Source organism: Lichenostomus cassidix, chromosome 20 (assembly GCF_008360975.1).
Source record: "Lichenostomus cassidix isolate B80296 chromosome 20, HeHo_3.0, whole genome shotgun sequence".
In the NCBI taxonomy this organism is placed as follows: domain Eukaryota; kingdom Metazoa; phylum Chordata; class Aves; order Passeriformes; family Meliphagidae; genus Lichenostomus; species Lichenostomus cassidix.
In genome coordinates this window covers 8,799,060-8,819,115 of record NC_139500.1, presented here as the reverse complement: position 1 = coordinate 8,819,115, position 20,056 = coordinate 8,799,060, and the positions used below count along the sequence as shown (strand labels likewise).

Sequence of the window (20,056 nt, the reverse complement as noted above, 5' to 3'; positions counted from 1 at the left end):
ATTATAAGCCAGTAGTTTTTAATGTTGCACAATAGTTGTTCATTTCCCCTGTTTCAAAATAGCCCTTTGGTTTGGGGCAGGCGGAAGTGTCAAGGGTGAAAAGGGTGAAAGTAATAAAATACATTATAGCAGAGCAAAATTCTGCTTTCAAAATATGTATTTTGGAGCCTGTGTGTACTTTGGTAAAAAATTCATTATATAGTTTCATCTGAGTTACAGTGTCCTGAAAGAATGTGTTTCAGAAAAGATTTTTGACTCCAAGAGAACTTACAACACACTTTGTTACATTTAGACTTCATACCAGAATGCAAAGTAGGGGATCTTTAGGCCAGAACTGTGGGAGCTGACTTGTCTCCAATTCCGGTTTTTGTATTTCCATTACTTGAAGCCATATATGGAAATTTAATAAGTTTACTAAGATGACTTTCCATGGGAGTTTTTGGAAGCAAAAACCCCACAGTATTTAAAAAATAAGGCAATATATACCATCTGATTCTGTGCTTTCTAGGTGTGAGGCCAGAACATTTCTGTACCTGAAAGGTGTCCTGTTTAAGCCAAGGACCACACTGGGCGTCATTCTGTCTGCTCTTTCTAGTCCTGAGTGATACTCCAAATGCAATGTACAGCTAAAATGCTGGGATAGTCCAAAGACACTCTCAATTAATGTGATTCTGGTGTTAAATAAGTAACAGGCTGTAAATTAAGAGAGACTTTCTTTAGCTTTAGAAGTAGGCTAATCCTGGAAAGGCATCATAGATCTGTGCTGAAGGTTCAAAATAGTAATGAGGCACAGACTGCGATAGCAATCTTGTCACTCCAAAGCTGTGATGTACCTTATCTCTTCTGTGAGCTGCTGTCTCCAGGGAAATATTCCTGCTACACAGCGCAGTGCCGTGGCTTGGAGTTCTGCCTCCGCTACTAGATGCAGAGGATTAGTGATTAAGTTCAGTCCCTGGGCAATGAGGGGCAAGAATCTGCTTTCATGCAGAGCAAAATTCTTTCCTTTTTATATTTACATAGCTTACCCTCCTGGGAAGGGGTGTAATTCCCTGAATGGTCTGAGTCCTGTCATTGCATACACGGTAGCTGCTTTGTTGGGCTTTCATGGAGAGGGTGTATTTCTGCCAACAAAATCCTGTAGCCATACGAGTGCTGTCTCACCCTGAAGGCAGGGGACATGTAGCTATCAGCTTGACAGAGAAAGGAAAAGCCTGTCTTGCAATCTGAGTGTCTTTATTAGAACAAGCCTAACATTTGGTATTCTACCCTTGAACGCTGCCAGAACATCCTTGCCAGCACTTTGGCCAGGGATGGGGTAGTTTCTTCTCTTCTGTGAAAACTGTGATTAAGTGGTTCCTGGATGCTTTGTTCCTAGGTGGGATAATTAATCTCTTCTGGGAACCCAGTGGGAATTGCAGCTATCTGTCTGAGCCACAAGTGATAAGCAAACAGGGCTGAGAGTACAAAGAGCTAAGAGGGCTCAATTCTCTTGAAACATGGTGGGAGGGAAGTTTCTTTGCTTTCTTTTCCTGCAGCAAAGAGTGGAATTGTTTGGGGAATAGCTTTGAGCAGCAGAAATGTGTTCTCCTAAATCAGATTTCTCTTGACCTCTCTTGTTTGCTGTAGCTGTCTTCTCAGGGAAGCAAAATGAAGATTCATACGTCTCTGTTAGCTGTGGCGAGTTGATTTTCTTTCTAATAAAAACTAGGTTTGTGACTGGTGCAGCTATTCCCAGGTCAGAGAGTTTTCACCAATGACTGTCAAACCCCTGGGTTTTCAGCAAGGCAAGGCTGTTCCAGTTCTTTCCACCCGTGCATCCCTTTAGTGGGCTAAACGATGCATCTTCTGGAATTTAGGCTCATGGAGCATGCCAGTAAGTGCTGACTGTGTCAACACACTGCTTCATGTAAATTTTTGCTAGATAAAAACCCTCCAACCTTCTTATCCACGTTTTCTATTGCACAGTGGCTGTGCACTAGTACAGGAAATTAATATAATAAAACTCAATGGGAGACTTTGTAGAAGGAGAACTGGATATTTATTCTGAAAAAACTGTTTTCAGTCATTCCCGCGTCCAGGTTTCATTCCCTCATGCTCTCACCACCCCATGCAGGCACCAATTCTTGTGAATCCAGGTGCTGGAGCCAGGCTGGGTTGTGTGCTGCAGGGAGGACATGGGACACCATCTGTCAAGCCCTTGCTGTGTCTGCTGAGTTGTTCTTCACAACAGACTGGCTCTTGGAATGTGTTTTTCTTACACTTTCTAGGACTTATCTGCTATTTTGGAGTGATCTTTCACCTCAGGGTCTCGCTCTTTTTCATCTCTGAAGATCTCAAGCAGCACTGCCACCTTTTTGTTCCCTTTTGGGGGGATCTTTATGGCTACAGTCTGCCGTCAGACAGGGTATGGAAGTGATGTGCTCCCTAACCTTGTTGTCTGTCCATCCCCCGTCATTGGAGAGCAGATCTGCTACAGCCAGGTTGGTTGTGCTTTCACATGCACAGATGTTTCCATTCATAATTCATCCAGAACAATCTTAACACTGGTTACGAATTTCTACAGCAGTGAATACTTTCTTCTATGTATATCCTTAAAAATTTCCTTGAGAGAGCAGTTACCCACTGTAGTAAGTGCCTATGGGGTAGTCTCAGGACACCAAGATTGCTGCAAGGATTCAATTCCGAATATAGGAATAACTCACAAACAACCCTGTGAGATTCAGCAGAGATCTCAGCTCCAGCCTGGCTCTTGCATGATCTACATCTTGTTTTGGCTGGGTTTTGCTGCAGCTGCACGAGACCATGTACAGCATTCAGAAAGCAGTAGATTCTGGACTTGTGTGTAACTTGTTCCTGCCAACCACTTTTCTTCCTGAAAATGGAGCAGAAAGATAAAAATGGACCTGGAACAAAAGCCTGCTAGCTGCCATAGTGCCTAGTGAGTGGTACTCATAGCGTTTTTGTTCTTGCTGACTACTGCTGGGATGATTAAGTTAGGGAGTGCTCAGGTGATTTTTACCTTAGAAAAGCACAGCAGGTGGTGACTGACGAAGACTTAGGGGATTGTTCTCGTATTATCTGAGATGAGTGTGCCTGCTCAGCAAGGAAGCATCTCATATTTAGCCATCTCACCTATCTCCTCCATTGTGAGGGCAGTGCCAGCCTGAGCCCTGCCTCAAGGCTGTGCTGTGCAGAGGGCAGGAGGCAGGACACAGCCTGGCACAAGTGCCATCAGCATGGGCATCTCACATCTCTTGCCTTCCTTCTGTCTCTGGTGCCAGTTCTCCCACTGGGCTGGTGTGAGCCATCACTGAGACTGAGGCTGGGAGAGCTGCCTGCCCTTCTCTGCTTCACTGCAGAGCACTAACTGAGAGGAAGCAGGAGAAAATACTGGCCTGGGTTGTGGCCACATAGCCATGTGAAAATTCACTTTCCTTCAGAAATTATCCATCGTCATTCAAGAATGACCAAAAGACTTGATTTCCTGAATGGACCATTCAGGAAATTCATGTTGCAGCTATTCACTGAATGTTTCTTTTTTGCCTTCCAAAGCCAGGGGCCTTCTAGACTCTTTTATAACAGATTATCTTCAGGGCTTTTTTTATCCAAGTCATCTTAAAAAATGTAATGAAATGTGTTGTTAATATTAGTTCAGGCTGTAAGAAATCAATGTCTTTTGAGATGGAAACCAGGAAAGGCATGGAGGTTATTTCTGTAATATATCAAGAAATTCCTCAGCCTGTTCAGCAACAGCACATCCTTTTGTGCTGGCAAAGCTTGACCAGCACAGCTTGGAAAGGATATGACCTTGAGAGCTGTACTTACAGCAGGAAATACAGTGAATCCCACCTTCAGCAACCTCCTGGGAGCAGACAGAATTGCTCACTGAAGACAGGTAGCTATCTTTTATTCAGTGCATCTGAGATGACTAGTGACTGCTAAAAATGTAGCTAGCCTCGAAAGGTGGGGAAGGGAATGGGGGAGGTCTTTGTACAGAATTCACTGCACAGTTTTTATAGCACAGTTTCGGTGGCAGAATTCGTAGAGCAGAAGGAATCGGATACGCGAGCGGAGTACAATGTGTTACAGCACATAAGACAGCACGTCAGACTGCTAAAAATGTTACAGAAAGTGGAGTGGCCCAGAGAGAAACAGAGCTTGTTGAGAGGCAGAGTTGGAGATCTTGCCTGGCAGAGGAGAGGTGTGCAGTTGGTGGGGTCAGGGTGGGTTTGGGTCCTGCAGGGATAGATGCCCATGGAAAACCTTCCCAGCCAAAGCGAAGGCTCCTGCAGCGTTCACATCAACTTTGACAGGTTAAGGGGCTGTGTGCCCAGTCCCTGGGCAGTGTAGTTGGATGCATATTCCTTGTGCACACCATAAATATTTTAAAGATAAATATTTTAAAGCAGTAAGACATTGGCAAGTTCTGCCTTCCTCCTTAGCTGATAAATATCTGGTTGGCTCCTGCGTGCGAGATGCGATTTAAAAGACGTTAACATGCAATATGGATGAGTGTGATTGTTACACAGAACATTACTGCTCCCTGAAATTGGAGTTCTGATGGGGTTTTTTTAATGCTCAAATAAAATAACTGTCAAATATGTTATCAGTCTCAGAGGAGACTTCTCCCTCCCCATTTCTTCTGGCTGAAGGAATGTGTTGCTGTCCCTGTTTTTTAAAGATAGAGCTGGAGATTTTAGCTCCGTGTTAGATGTGGGCATGTGGTGTATCTGTTAGTTCAGCTGTGCAAGTCAAACCACTGAGATGCATGGCTGTGTTTAGGCAACTTGCTTATTAATTGCAAGTTTGTGCCATGAGAGGACAAAAAAGTCTTTTTTATTTACAAGAACAGAACAATAATTTCTGAACCCTGGGCCCAGACACATCCCATGCACATACCAGACACAGTGGAGCAGCTCTTTAAGAATGTATCACCTCTGGAGACTTGAGATGATGGCAAATAGGTGTTTGTGTGGATAGTGTAAATGAATCCATGAAAAGAACAAGATAAAATATTATCTTCTGAAAATAGCTGTTGTCTGAGTGTTCCAGGGCATGGCTGTGTTGAAGATGTCTGGCTTCACCACCATCCCACCTCGCTGAACCCGCAGCAGTGGAGCTCTGTGGGAGTCAAGGTGTGCAACTTGTGAAACAGAGAGACAGGAGTGGGAATTTGGTCCAAGGAGGACACAAAATTCTCTTCACTTGAGAGAGCTCCTGGACAAAAGAGTGTTACACCCAGCCTATGAAGGGAGCAGATGAATGCCTCGCTCTGTATTTCTTCTGCACAGACACAGCAGCAAGTGTGTGGCCATTACAAGTTAGTGCAATTGAGACCAGTGTCAAAATCTTATAAGAGAGAATAAAAAAGTATGGTATCAAGGAAAGGAATAGGGAATATGTGGTCTGTTTTTCAAACTGGTAATTCACAAATGATGTTCAGGACTGATGTGTAAAGAGGAATGATGGAAAAAGATTTATAAGGAGAAGGTAAAACAAAGCACAGGAATAAAGTCTCAGGGAAGAATTTTAAGAACAGGTTAGAAAAGCAGCTGTCATGGATGGTGTAAATAAGGGTGCTCTGGCCTTGGGACCTGGGTGTGGACTGGCTGACCTGTGGAGATGAATTCTGACCATATTTTCTGCGAGTTTTACAAGGTTTTGCCAAGCTGATTCTGCAAATGCTCGCAACAGCATAATGGGATACCTGGCATCGAGAGTCCCAGAAGCAATTTAAAAATAGATTTAGAAAAGAGGTCAGACAAACTCCGCACGGACAGGAAAAGAAATTAATGATACATTTTCCCTAAATGTGTCTGCCTTTGCACACTCTGCATGCTAATTTGCAGCCACCAGCAGGCGGGGGTGCGGAAGGGGCTGAGCAGAGCCACATATGCTGTGTGAGAGGGATCAGCACAGCTGCTCTGCATTTTCTTTATAGCATTTTGCATTGAAATCAGTGTTGTCCATCTAGGCATTCAAATCCTGATCAGTTTACAAGCAAACTCTGAAAAGCTGGTTCTCCATCCAGTCATATAGAAAGAGCAGCTGCTGTGCCATGAAGGAAGCGAGTGCATGATTTGCACACAGAGTGGAAGGACTCGGATCCTTGCAAGGGGTAGGTCAGGAAATGCTGCTACCTTGAAAGAGCAGAGAAGCAAACAGCTGGCAAAGAGCCTTTAAGCCACTCTTAAATTACTCTACAGAGGACAGATTTCATATGCCCTGACCTACAGCATGCAGCACAGGAACACAGTCTTTAGAGGCTGCACAGATTTCCTAAATAATCAGGATTAGGAATGTTGTGTTTGAAAGAAGGTCTGGGCATTTTCAGTCCCAGTTTGAGCACACAGCTTCTGAGATCCATAGACTCTTAGAATATTCTGAGTTGGTGCTAGAATCCTTGAGTCCAACTCCTGGCTCTGCTCAGCTCACCCCAAAAATCCCACCATGTGCCTGAGAGTGTTGTGCAAACATTTGTTGACCTCAGACAGTCTTGGGGCCGTTACCACTGCCCATGGGAGCCTGTTCAGTGCTCAACCACCCTCTGGGAGAACCTTTTTCCTGATACCCAACCTAAACGTCCCCTGACTCAGCTTTATACCATTTCCTTGGGTCCTGTCACTAGTCATGAAAGGGAAGAGATCAGTACCTTCCCCTCATGAGGATGTTGAAGACCACAATGAAGTCTCCCCTCAGTCTCCTCCAGGAAGAATAAACCAAGTTACCTTAAGTGTTCTCCATAAGGCTTCCCCTCCAGTCCCATCACCATCCTTGTGGCCTCCTTTGAACGGCCTCTAATAGCTCAATGTCTTTTTTATATTGTTGTGCCAAAACTGTCTCCAGTACTCAAGATGAGGCTGCAGCAGTGCAGAGCAGAGCAGGACAATCCCCTCCCTTGCTGGCGATGCTGTGCCTGATGCCCCCAGGACAGGCTTGCCCTGCCTGCTGCCAGGGCACTGCTGACTCATATTCAGCTTTCCATCAGCCAGGACCCTCAGATCCCTTTCCTCAGCGCTGCTCTCCAGCCTCTCGTTCCCCAGTCTGTACACATAGCCAGTTTTATTCTGCATATAAACATGTCACCACAAACAGAAATGGTTTATGGGCTCTGTCATCTGTGTCATAAAGCCGGGGCGGTGGTTGGTACCTGCTCTGCATGGGGACTGCGTGCAGGAGCTACCAGGCACTGCTGTCAGCGCTGCTGCAGGGTCTTGTCTCCCTCTCGTGGCTGTCCCTGTGCTCCCTGCTGTCCCAAGGTGTGTCCCTGCTGCCATGCCTGTAGCGTGGTGGGCAGGCGGCTGTGCCTGCTGGCTGTTGTGCCAGGGACAGTTCGGGCATAGAAATGGCTTTTTTATGCATTTGGCTGGAATGGTGTTTGCAGCCTGTGCTGAGCCTTGGCAGGAGCTGCTACCTGGTCAGACAGTGTTAATGTTCATGCAGCTTTCTGCTGCAATGGTGAGCTCAGAGATCCCAGGATCAATAGCATCCAGAGTGTCATCTTTCTGCTGTCCCTGCTCTGCCTCCTTACCTACAGCCAAGGACCATGGGCTGAGCATCCTCCAGCAAAATGTCCTTCATTTGTCCTTGACACCTTGCAGGCATCACTGACCTCACTATGCTCTCACTCTGCCTTCTGGTCAATGAAAGAGTTGCATTCAACTTACAACCAATTCTGCAGCAAATCCATAATCTTTAACTCCATTAAAATCACTCCCATTTGGCTGTGGCAAAGCAGAGCCCGTAAATCATGATTAGCGAAAGCAAAGGGCCAGAGAAGAGATAATTAATTTCGCTTTGCTGTTAAAAGGCTGCTCTGTCCTCACTCAGTGGAGGATTTGTGCCCTTTAGACAAAAGGCTGACAAGTGTCACCTGTTAATCTTCTCTGTGTGCAGCTCTTTGCAGCATGAGATGGTCCTGTCACAGGGCCCTGCTGGCTCTGACAGCTGCTATTTGGAAGTCAGCTGCAAAACGCTCCCTCTTTATTCCTCTGGCTATTTTTAGCATTTCTCTTTAGGTGCAATAAAAAAAGACATCTCATATTGGTGATAACCAGGTTGTAGTGATTGTTCTCCTTAAGGGAGAGTGTGTTGGGCAGTGGGAGGGGAAGGGCTTTCCAGGATTGCTCCAGTGTGTGTGTGAAACATATCTGCTGGCTGTCACCCAAGGCGGAGACACCACTGTCACCTGCGCCACATCCCTTCAGGAGCCTGTCAGCCCTGCCAGCACATCCAGTGTGTGCAGGTTCAGTTGGAGAGCTCGTTTCTGAATCAAGGGCAGGTCAGAGTGTCTGCAGAGGTCAGGCAGGAATAGTCTGCTGAGCCTGCAGCATGCTCCAGAGCGGCAGGGAAGGGCTCTTGGGAGCACCAGGACTGCATTTAAAGAGTTGTAAGAAGTCACAGTGCTCCCTGGAGCTCTTTTCCTCCGTGCTTTAGCTTCAGGAAAAACAAGGGAGTGAATGGAGAAGGTCTGTCCTACCAATCTCACCATACATGTCCCACTCACCTCACTGTCCTAACTTCTCTTTGAGCATTTGACAGGCAGGGCTCATCAAGCTGGATTTGAGCATCCTAAATTTAGTCTATTCTGCTAAATGGTTCCTGCTGTTTTTAATTCACATTCATACTAAATTTCTGCAGTTTTATTTTCCTCTTCCCTCTCCCCTGAAGGGAGAAGCAGTGGCTTTCTTGGAGGTAGCTTATGATTTTTCCAGACAGAAATTGTTTCCATTCCAGGGTTATTGGCAATATCCAAATATATATCCAGGAATTGGTCAAAGCCAAGATTTAGAGCTGCTGCTTCTAATGTCTAATAAAGCAGCACTGCAAAAGGTCAGTCTCTGTGCAACGTAGCAACCAGTTCTACCAGTTAATGGCATAATCTATTATAGAATTAATTCCTTATGTCTTCCCTTCTCTGTCAAACATAACAAGAGTGGGGAACATTAAGTGTCTAACCTAATACTGAGTTTCATATAGTGCTAGTAAACCCATTAACTAGGGCTGTTATCCAAACTGATGGAGTCTTGACCTTGGCCTGTGTTTCTAAGTGAGCTTAGCCATTCCCCTTGGGATCAGCCTCAGTGTTACGAAGCAGCAGCAGCTTCATTCAAGCAGCAGCTCCACTGCCCTGCTTGTGAGGGTCTGTGCTGTTGGCCCAGCCCTGGTGTCCCTGCAGCAGTGTCCTGCCCCCTCGCTGTAGTTTGCACTGCAGAGCGTTCATCGTTTCAAGGTCATCCAGAGCCCTCTGACTTCTGAATTTATGGAAGATAACAGCAGCCTTTGCTTTGCTGTAAACACTTCCAGTTGCCACTGGTGCACCTTTAGCCCAACAGCTCTTGTTCTTGTGCTTTTTAACATTGTCCTTCATGCTCTCCTGCTGTTTTCCTCTATATCATCGATGCAGGCTGCAGCATCAGCTGCTCTGTTAGCAAGTGCTTTTACTTTCTCCTGAGCTGCTCCAGCTGCTGGGCAGAGCCTTTGCTGGCAGCTTTCATAGCATCACAGGACAGCTTGGATGGGACTTTAAATATCATTTAGTTCCAGCCCTGCTGCCATGGGCAGGGACACCTGCTAGACCAGAGGAGGGGTGAGCTGGTGTTGAGAGCACAGGTAGCTTCTCTCCACTCAAGGTATAAAGTGCAGAGGAATACTTGGCATCAGCCTTTGATGTGATTCTCTCCCTGGCAGGTAGGAGAAAGTGGTTTAGTGAATTTTTTTTTGAGTATTCAGGGGCCAGAAGGGTTTCTCTTCTTTGCTGTCGTGCACCATGTGGGGTTTCTGTGGGTGGTCTTCTCCCACCTTTGTGTCCCCTCTGCAGTAACGTGGCTGGACTTCCCCCTGGAGAGGAATTGCTCCAAGACCTGGTTCTGTATGTGCTGTGAACTCTCATAGCCCTCAGCTCACTCTAATCCTGGGCTTCCCCTCCTCTGTCCTGGTCCTCAGCATCTTGCTAATTAGCCCAAGCATCTGTTCTGAGCACAGCAGTAAACATTTCCCTGAACGGCTGTGAGTTGTCTTGCCAGATTGTTATTTACGTGCTCGTTCAGGTCACACACTCCCCAGGGCAGGAGCGAGACCCAAGTTTGGCCCATTTGTCTTCCATGAGTTGAACAGAATAAAGAAAACATTTACCTTCTGGCTGATAGTCTATTCATCTCCTGCTGAATCTTACGTCTTTTTCTGTCAGGTCGCCTTTTTCCTGCACTATTTTGAGTTCTCTAGGCACTAGTTTTCATCCTTTTTTGACTCTCTGTGCAGCCCGAAATGCCTGAGCCAGCAGGGTCACAGAGTCTCACTGGTCCTCATGTGCACCAGGACTCACTTCTTCCCTCCTTGTATGGGCAAATCATGAGCCTGATAAAGCCTGTCTGGCTCTGGGCTCCCTCTTCCTCTGCTTTCCCCATCCCATGTCCCTGCAGATTTTCCAGCCCTGGAGATGTCTCTCTCTGTGAACAGTTTATCCTGGGGAGCCAGGCCACAAATCCAGCACCTCTGCCCTGGTCCCAGAGATGGCTGCCCCAGTGTGCCTGCTGGGTGGTGGGGCAGGAATTGTATACCCACAGGGAGCAGGGTGTGGCCCTGCACAGTGACACTGGGGATGCACCTTGTGCTGCTGAGAAGCTGGTGATACAGGAAACTGAGAAAAATGGTAAGCCTTCTCTGCAGTGAATACCAAATAAACGCTGCTGGTTTTGTTCCATCTCAAAATATCACCTGGAGTATTGGTGCAAACAGTGGAAGCAGGGTGAAAAAAACACTGAACTGGGGAAAAGACAGCCATGCAGAGCCCTTCCCAAGCCTGTCACGCAGGATGCCAAGACTCCCTCATCCCTTTTCACAAAGGTGACATTCGTAAAGAGCTCAAGGGCAGGTTTTTCCGTGCTGATGGCTCAGCAGCTCCCTGTGTAGCAGCAATAACCAGGTTTTTCAAAGAGTCAGGTTAATGTAGAGGGGAGGTGCAGTATTCCATGGAACTGTCAGGTCATTTAATGCAGTGCCCCTGTCACAGGGAACTGAGCCACCCTGTGAACCTGTGCTAGTGCCATGTCCTCTTCAGTCCCATGTGTGGCAAGATGCTGAGGTGTGTTTGCTGGCATCCTCCTTCCCTGTCAGAATAAAGAAATATTCCCGTGGGGCTGAGAGCAGGTCTGCAAATAGCTAATGAGAGCTGAAATCCCAACCTGAAATTAACACGCTGCTGGTTGAATGGGGTTTGAAAAGAATTTCTTTTCTTTTTAATGTCTGTCTTTTACATGTAACTGGCTTGCAGGGGGGCATCAACCAGTCTTTGTGGCTGACTCAGCTGTGTGAGAGCCTGCAGTCCCCAGCCCACCCTGCAGGCAGGGCTCCTCTCTGCCGTCACTTGCACCCCATGTGCAGCCTCCTCACAGCATCCTTTGTGAGAAAGGGATTTGGGGAACAGGGGGCTGTATCATTATGTGGGTAATTGCCCCCCTCCAAGGAGGTTTGGAGAAGTGGAGGAGGTTTGTAATTGTGCCTGGCTTTGGCACGCAGCAGGCAGAGAGCGACACCCGGCGCGGCAGCGTGGGTATCCCGGCACAAAGCTCCTGACGTGTGTCTCAGCAGCTGTGTCATGGTTTGGCAGATGCCTGCAGGACAAGTGTAGGTGTCGAATCCTGGCCTCAAGCCTCCTCCTTACCATTTGCAGCAAGTTCTTCTACAACCTCCAAAACAGCTGCGTAAATCAGGGTACAACTGGGTAAATGTTGATTTGTGTCAGTGTACCACGGAGTTTGACGCTTTTGTGAACAGAACCTGTAGCTATGCCATGGACCAGCCTCAGTGCCTGGTGATTAGATTTTGGGGCTCTGTCCCCTCAACAGCTTTAGTTTTGATGTGGTGACTGGCAGAGACACTGCTGGTGTTTGAGGATGATGTCCTATTAGCCTTGCCGCCCACATTCAGATCCTCTTTGTGACTACAGTCATGGAAGCAAGTTTGAAAACCACAGAGTGGACAGAGCAGATGCTTCTGGTGTTGAGCAGTAGGAAATGGGAACCTCTGGTCAAAAAGGAAATGGATTGCTCTGTGTGTGTGTGTGATAAATAAATAGGGAATTGAGTCCCAAGGGGATTGATGCTTGGCCTTATCATCTCACTTTTAACTACTGCTCTAGATGCGTTATTTCCTCCCCAGAAATGAGGACTGGAAAGGGATGGCTACCAAGAGAGATTCTATAAGCTGTTCTAGGCATCTGTTACCTGAAGAGGTAACAGATCTGAGCCTGAGATGGCAGAGGAAAGAGATTTTAAATGGATTTCATGTATCTAAACTGTGTGGAAATCAGTGAGTTTTGCTCAAAAAAAGGCTTCTGTAGATATCATTCATTTCGAGGACATATTAAATCTGGTTCTTTAGTTACAGGGTTGCTTTAAATGCAAATTAACCACTTGCAAAAATAATTTTCTTTTGCAGCTTGAATTTCAGTGGAGTCCATCTGGCATCTGCTGGGCAGTTTAGTGACTTCCTGGGGAGCATGGGCCCTGCACAGTTTGTTGGCCGTCAGACCTTGGCCACCACCTCGATGGGTAAGGAACACAAAGGAGTTGGGTGGCTTTAATTTAGTCTTGAACAGACAGCTCCTACAAGACACCTAATAATGTGTCCAGCATCTGCTGATCTAACACTGTCTTGCTCCATTTCTCTGTTAAATCAAGTGAGCTTGGCTGAAAGGTTTTGCTGACTGCAGCAAATGTGGCATTAGGAGGAGAGCAGCAGCTTTGTGCTTTTCCCCCTCAGCTCTGAAAGGCACAGACTAAGTAAAATGCAGCTAAAATCCTGAAAATGCATCCTGTGCATCTTGGGATTTTTCTTTCTCTCTTAAAGCTCACCAGGCTCTGTAAGAATTTTGTTATGGTCCACCATAATTGCATTTTCCAAAGCAGCCTGCAATGCTAGGTTCTTCCATTTGGGAGAGATGAGAGGCTTGCTGCCACAAAGAGTAGGAAACTGAGACACCAAAGCCATTTTAGAGGGCTCCCAGTTGAGTTTGCATTTGAAAATGTGGCCTGGAATCACTGTGGAGCTGCTCCAGAGTAACACAGGCACATACAGTTTGTTACACCTTGTAGCAGGAGAGATGTGAAGATTGGTTTTCTAATGTTTTAGTAACCCAAGGACATATTGTTTTGAAAGTCTTCTGTATATTTTGACATTTTGGTTTAGGGGACGTGGAAATTGGCTTGCAAGAGCGAAATGGGCAGCTCGAAGTGGATATCATTCAGGCTCGAGGACTGACACCAAAACCTGGCTCCAAAACACTGCCAGGTAGGATGCTTTGATCTCCTGAAGTACTTCCCTGAGCCCCAGCCTCCCACAGTGCTTGTGAATAGGGAAAATTTGAATTTTTGCTTGGCAGGACTAAGCAGCCTGTGCGTGGTACTGAAAACAAGGCTGCTTGGGCAAATCTTTTCCCTGCTGTAACTGCCTTCTTTAGAAACACCTGAGACATGGCACTCTGTCTTTTCTAAAGTGAGCATGAAGATTTTCTTCATATTTGATCATGTTTATTTTTTCCAGCTGCTTACATCAAAGCTTACCTGCTAGAGAATGGCGTGTGCATTGCGAAAAAGAAGACAAAAGTGGCTCGCAAATCATTAGACCCTTTGTACAATCAGGTGTTGCTGTTTGCTGAGAGTCCCCAGGGCAAAGTATTGCAGGTAAGATGAGTAAGTCTCAAGTCTGCCCTTCTCTCTCTTCCACCTGTCATGGAAGATACTAAGTCCTGTTGTGCAATTAAGATAGATGAGAAAAAGCCAATGTTTTCATTAAACCAAATGCACTCGATCTGAGTGTAACAAATGGAAAGGAATCCCATTTTTTTCATACTCAAGCTGATGATTATTTGACAACCTGACAGGTACCATGAATGCATACCAGAAAAAGATTGATTTTTTAATTCTTTAAATTCTTTTTTTCCCACACAGTTAGGAGATAGGTGGTACCTATAGGTGCTAAACAGTCTTGCAGCATGGGTTGTCTTCTGTGGTTATACACATTCAGGGCACTATGCTTTGCCATCATCCAATCACATATCTTTTCTACCTCTTTTCTATTACTGCCATAAATTTTCTGCCATAAATTTTCTGCCATACTCATGTTTTCAACTCTACTTAATGTTTCCAGAACAAAGAGTGATTTGCATTGTTAATTCATATCAAAATCATTTCCATCCAATAAAGCCTGGCTAAAATCTATTTGTAATAGTAATGTAATTAATCCATGAGTTTCCATTGATTACCTCCACTGGCGTATGAGTTGCCAGCTAACCTGCTGGACCCTTTTTTTCAGTGACTTCTACCTCATTTACTTTGATTAGAATTTTCCCCTGATGCAACAAGACTGCAGATTTATGACTGAAATGGAATGGGACCTGGTTTGGTCTGCTCTTGCCTTGCGTGGGTTTCCTTACCTGCTGCCTTGCTGCCAGGAAAGGCACTTATTCCAAGAATAAAATGAGGAGCTTGGCTCTTTGCTGATGGCTATGTCACCAAACCCACTTTGTGCAGTGGCTTGTTCCATCTCCTGCTGGCCTAGAGTGTGAATTTTTGATTTTTGATTGACATTCGTTGTCTTTCCTACCTCATTTCTGAGAAAATTATAATACTGTGATTGTTTGGAGCCTAGGGAAAGAAGCTGTCAGGATTAGCCAGAGGTCACTAATTGTCATCATAACCCACCCTACTCATCCTCTCCTCTTCAGAGCATGGACTCACTCTGCAGTCTGTCGTCACCTTTGTCTTGAGCCACACGGGCCACTTGGCCACGTGCAGACTTCCAGCTTGCCTAAGCCCATGACCCTCACTGCATCTGTTCTTCCACCCACTGGTCTCCATCGTGTCGTAAGTGTGATTCAGCTTTCCCTGCTCCTCTGCCAGCTCTTTCATTAGCCCTTCCTCTGTGTCTGTGAGCCATTCTTGGCCATCTGTGCTGCTTGTCCCTCACGTCACTCACGTGTGCCCCTCGTGCCACTGGTCCCATTGCCAGTGCCCGGCTCCTGCCCTTCTCCAGGTGAGTGACTGTGCCTCATCTCCATGTGCCCTGTGCCACAAGCTCCATGTGCAGAAGTTAAAACATGCTCTTGTCCTCAAACTGTTGGGTTTTGGCCCAAGTTGTTGCCCACCTTTTTTTTTTTTTTTTGGTTTATTTTTCCAGATCAGGAGCTCCTCCTGTCCTTCCTCCCCAAGCTGCCTTTTGGTGTGTCCAAGGCCTGTTATGTGCCAGTACCAGATTTTACATGCAGCTATTGGACTGCAGCCCCAAGGATACTTTGTGCAGGTGCTGTCCCTGCCCAGCAGAATGGTGTCTCATCCACATGCACATTCACCTCTTTTCCATGGGGGGAAAAAAATCTGATAATGTTAGGATTTGTAAACATGTACTTAGAATAAAAAAGTAGTATCATCAGCCAGAGTTTTGCATCACCTGTTGGTAAATATTTCTGATCTTCTCAGGCTGTAATAAAGCTCCAGGAAGTTGGATGAGTAGAAAGAAGGGTTGGTCAGACTTGTGCTTCCCAAGCAAGTGTGAAAGTTGGAGGGTTAACTGTTCTCACTCTTCTTGTCCCTCAGGTGATAGTGTGGGGAAACTATGGACGCATGGAGCGCAAGCACTTCATGGGAGTCGCCAGGGTTCTCCTGGAAGAACTGGATTTGTCAACTTTAGCAATCGGCTGGTACAAGCTCTTCCCAACTTCCTCGATGGTAGATCCCACTACAGGCCCACTCCTGCGTCAGTCCTCACAGCTTTCCCTGGAGAGCACAGTGGGACCCTGCTGTGACAGGTCTTAGTGAGTAAGGAAGGGGGAACTGCTTTTGTTTTTTAAACATGCTGTCAAGGTTTTGTTTGCTGGAACTCTGACCTCAAGCGCAATGCATGTTCAATCAGTTCTTGTGGAGCTGGAAGAGGAGGATAAACCAGTGACCTTAGACAGAAGACGAGGGGGAGGGCACTGTGCCCTCTCCATCCGAGGAGGAGGTGCCATGGGGCATGAGTCCTAGTTGTCAAATTAGACATACACCTCTTGTTTCACTTCTCTCGCTGTCATTCTTGGATCCTTGTTTCAGATCAGTATTAATCCTGGAAAGTTGCAGCATTCAAAAGAATTTGGGGGGAGTAAGGAATTAATTTCTCTTAACTGTACTTCTTAGAAATTTCTAATATGGATTCTTTCACAAGAAAGTACGTGAAAAATTCAGAGGTCATCATCTGGCCTAAAAAGAGCAGAACAGAAAGTTTAAGAGGAAGCATGAGGTTTTTTTATAACGTCTTTCTTTCTGAGAGGAAGAAAAAGAAATAAACCTGCAACTCTTTCTTTAGAATCAGTTCCCTGTCACTGAGTCATGTTAGCTGTAACACTGTCGTTGCTGTGTTTTCAAACTGTGCCAAATTACCAGCAAGTGTCTTTACTGCATTACGTGTCTAACACTGCTGATGAAGCATACTTGGTGGGAGAACAAGTAGCGCCTACTTAGAGCAGACAGTTTAAACAGAGTTTGAGTTTAGCAGGCTAATTGACCGCAATTTTGCCCAGAAAAAAAACCCCAAAACACTAGAAGTGGGAGGTGAACATCACACTTGCAGCTTGAGGTGTTTTTTATTGTCAGATGCAACTTTCTGCAATTTTCTGACTCCCTTACTTGTTGCTGTGCATCCTTCAGTCATGATGTCTTCTATCTCCTTCTTTTTTCCTTCATCTCCTTGGTACTGATACATATCTGCTGGAGATGCTGCCCTTCCTGTTGTGCTGTGCACTGACTTGAAACAGGACTGTTTTGTTCTGCCATGGGAGAGGAAACGGGGGGTTCAGAAGAAGGAAACCTCAGTTTGCCATCTGAGAACGTGCTGGAGAGCACATAACCCTCCTTGTGGAGAGCGGGAAACTTTAAGCAGTCTTGGTAGTACACAGACATTGTCAAGTGTCCTGCAAGAGATGAGATCCCCAAAGTACAGAGAGGCAGTGAGTGAGGAATGTGATGATACAGTGGTCACAGCACATATGTTCTGTTCATTAAACAAATTTGCTGAGCTGTGGCAGCTGCTGCCAGCAGAGCCACGTGCTGGAGGAACTGCGCTGGATCCTTCAGACAATTAAATTAACCAGAATCACAGAGAATCTCTGAAGATTTTCTGTTGATAGCTCTGTTTTGGCTACGTTTTGTCTTAGTTCCTAAATGAGGATTTGATGACTGCTGTCCCAGAATAACTTTTGGAGATGTTTTGCTTTGTGGTTTAAAAGGGAAGGTCCCATGTTACATGTAGGAATGAGCAGATTCTTGACCTGTCGTAGAGATACACTGAGCATTTATTTCTGCATGTGGACCTCAGCTTTGTTAGAATAAAAGCATGAGTGTTGAGTGGATGGTAAAAGCAGTTGATTTTGGTCCTAGCTTGTCTATGGCATTTTAAATTATTTTGAGATAAATTACAGGATAGATGCAAAAATTATAGGCCTTACAATAATCTGTAAAAAATTATATAATATAAAGGAGAGAGAAGGAGGACAAGGGACATAGAATGACTAGTTTTTTGAGACTTCAGTAGCAAAAGCCTCAACATTTCAGATAAATCTCCTAATTTCCTTGATCAAATATGTCTCTGGCCTCTCAATAATTATTTTTTCTAATTGTATTAGAAAATTTCTATATATTAGCTGAAGAAAGTTTGTTGCATGCTGGTCAAACTATGTTGTGGCGCTCTCTCTTTTATTTTTAATTTTTAAAAAAAAGCACATTTATTGTAATTCAAGTCAACATCTTTTCCTCTTGGTATGTAGTGAGTACTAGGCAATATTGTACAATATGTGTATGAACTAGAATAGATTAGGTAGATTTAGTGGTTTGTAGCACTGGATCTTTTAATAACTATGACTTTAAAAGGACTGGGGGGAGCTCCAGGTACACGCCAGACCTGGCAACAGTGCTTCTGTCTTAAGTTGTGCTGAAACCTTTGTACTGGTACACAGTTGGGAAATTATCTACCACTAAGAGCTAAGTTAATCCTGAGTTTCCTGTGTCCAGTAAGATGAATGCAGCATTTTTGCAGTTTTAAATGGGGAGTAGGAGACTATGTATGCCAAAAATATTCCCCCAGAAAACTTTAATGACTGTCTGTGGAAAAGCTCAGTTCCTGTGTGCCTGGCAGATGCGACATGTCTCCGTTTGCTGCCCCTCTGAAAGCTCTGCAGGCTCAGTGATGATCCATTTAGTTACCACAGGACTCCTTAACACCAAGGACTATCTTCCGTCTGGTTTTAATCATGCTGAAAGGTCACTGTCAGGGTAAAATAAAGAAGTTACAGTTCTAGTTGTGTTACTTTTGTTAACATCTCCAATTCTGTAATTTGGAGGCAGTTTCACAGTCTGCTCTGTCCTGTTTTCTTCTGCATTTTTTACGTGGTTGACTGTGGTCCAGTGCTTCTCGCTTTTGTTTTACTCACTTCCAAGCCCTGTTTTTCCCCAGTAAGTGAACACTGCAATCCCTGGCTGCCAAGCACAGCACAGTCAGATGAACTGGCAAGTGCAGGTGAGCTGCCTTCACAAAGCAGACTCACAGGAGCCCTTCTGTGAGTGCCCATGGGACAGAGAGTGAGGCCAGGGGAATTGCATGGTACCCTACAGTCTAAATTCTTGCTTCACTCATACCCATGATTCCTGCACTGGCCATGGTATATTGTAATCAAAAAAGAACTCTTCTAGTTGTCCGTCAATTTAAGACTTCCAGTGTAGCATCCAAGACAAGTCTCAGGCTTGGAATAGCCTTTTTTTATAAAGCCTAACCTTTTTTCCCCTCAAAATTTGGCTGGCCAGTTTCTGTCTAAGGTGATGTGATTATGAGAGTTGGGATTACCAGTGTGGTCGTGTACAAAGCAGAATTTTGTCAGAGTCATGAGCAGCTGAAAACTGAACTTTTGGTCCCCTTTGCAAGTCCTGGCTGAGTCTTTTCCTGTGCCTGAGTCTTGCTGTTGGTTAGTCAGGGAGGGAAAGAGGAAGAGCAGGAGACTTAAATAAAAGAAATAGGAAGCACCACAGTATTACCACAGTACTTGTGGTTGGAGAATGATTATGGGCAGTGAGACTGAGGTCTTGGGCAGATAAATACCTGCCCAGCTCATGGTTGATTCTCTGTTCCTTGTGTGTGAATTGCTACATTGTAAAGGTAATTGGAGGATTGCTGGCTGAAAAAATCCATGGAACGCCAATCCCTAAATGTTACCTGCATTATGGAAAACAAATCCTGATGCTGAGAGCACCCCTGAGAGCAGAATGATCTCTCCCGGTGGGAATCCCCTGCACACAGGGAGAGCAGCCTCGCATGTGGCTTTGTCCTCTTTGTGCTCTGAGCAAAAAGCAGCTGTGACCATGGTTGGTCCTGGTTTGTTCAGGCAAAAAAATGTGGTATTTTCCCAGTCTCCTGGTGTTTCTTTCCCTTTGCCCCAAGCCAGCTGGGATGCCCAAGGTCCTCAACTCTGCAATTCAATCCATGGGTCCTCATCCTGCAGCTGGAGCTGCTGGAGCTGCTTGCTCTGCACTGCATTTCTTGGCCATGGATTATTTCAAAGGACATTGCAGAATTATTTGTTTTGAATGAAAATATATATTTATTCTTCCTAGCTACCGGATCCTTTATCATTGTACTGTTCTAAATTTGCAGGTCTTCTGGAGTATGAATATCACAAGTTCCTGTAAAGGAGCTGTTTTTAAGATGTTGAGGCAGTTAACAGAATCTCAACCTAAGCATGTTTAGTAACGTTTAGACAGCAAGACAACTTTTTTATGAAACTCATTTTAAGTTAGTTTATTACATGCTGTTGGTAATATTTTAAAACAGGAAAAATATTTTTCTTTAAGGACAAAATGATATGTATGTTTTTTAACAGGTAACATAATTTAGTGTTTTCAAAAATGTTTGATGTTCTCGGTATGAAGTTTACTCATTCTTTTGATTTCTATGTTCCTTGTTATATTTTATCAACTTTTTTTCAAAAGAAAAGAGGCATATGTAAATAAACACCAGAAAAGAGTCCTATAAGAAA

At 45.1% G+C, this 20,056-nt stretch overlaps 1 protein-coding gene across 1 annotated transcript in view; it reads left to right on the top strand.

The window, feature by feature from the left end:
• Window positions 1-19,054, top strand: part of RIMS4 (regulating synaptic membrane exocytosis 4) — a 50,581-nt gene extending 31,527 nt beyond the window's left edge. Inside the window, exons 3-6 of the mRNA XM_085079495.1 lie at window positions 12,439-12,551; window positions 13,189-13,290; window positions 13,543-13,682; window positions 15,594-19,054. Coding sequence (XP_084935621.1) covers window positions 12,439-12,551; window positions 13,189-13,290; window positions 13,543-13,682; window positions 15,594-15,812 — 574 coding nt within the window. The 3' untranslated portion in view covers window positions 15,813-19,054. The remainder of the gene's footprint in view (window positions 1-12,438; window positions 12,552-13,188; window positions 13,291-13,542; window positions 13,683-15,593) is intronic.
• The last annotated feature ends 1,002 nt before the right edge of the window (window positions 19,055-20,056 follow it).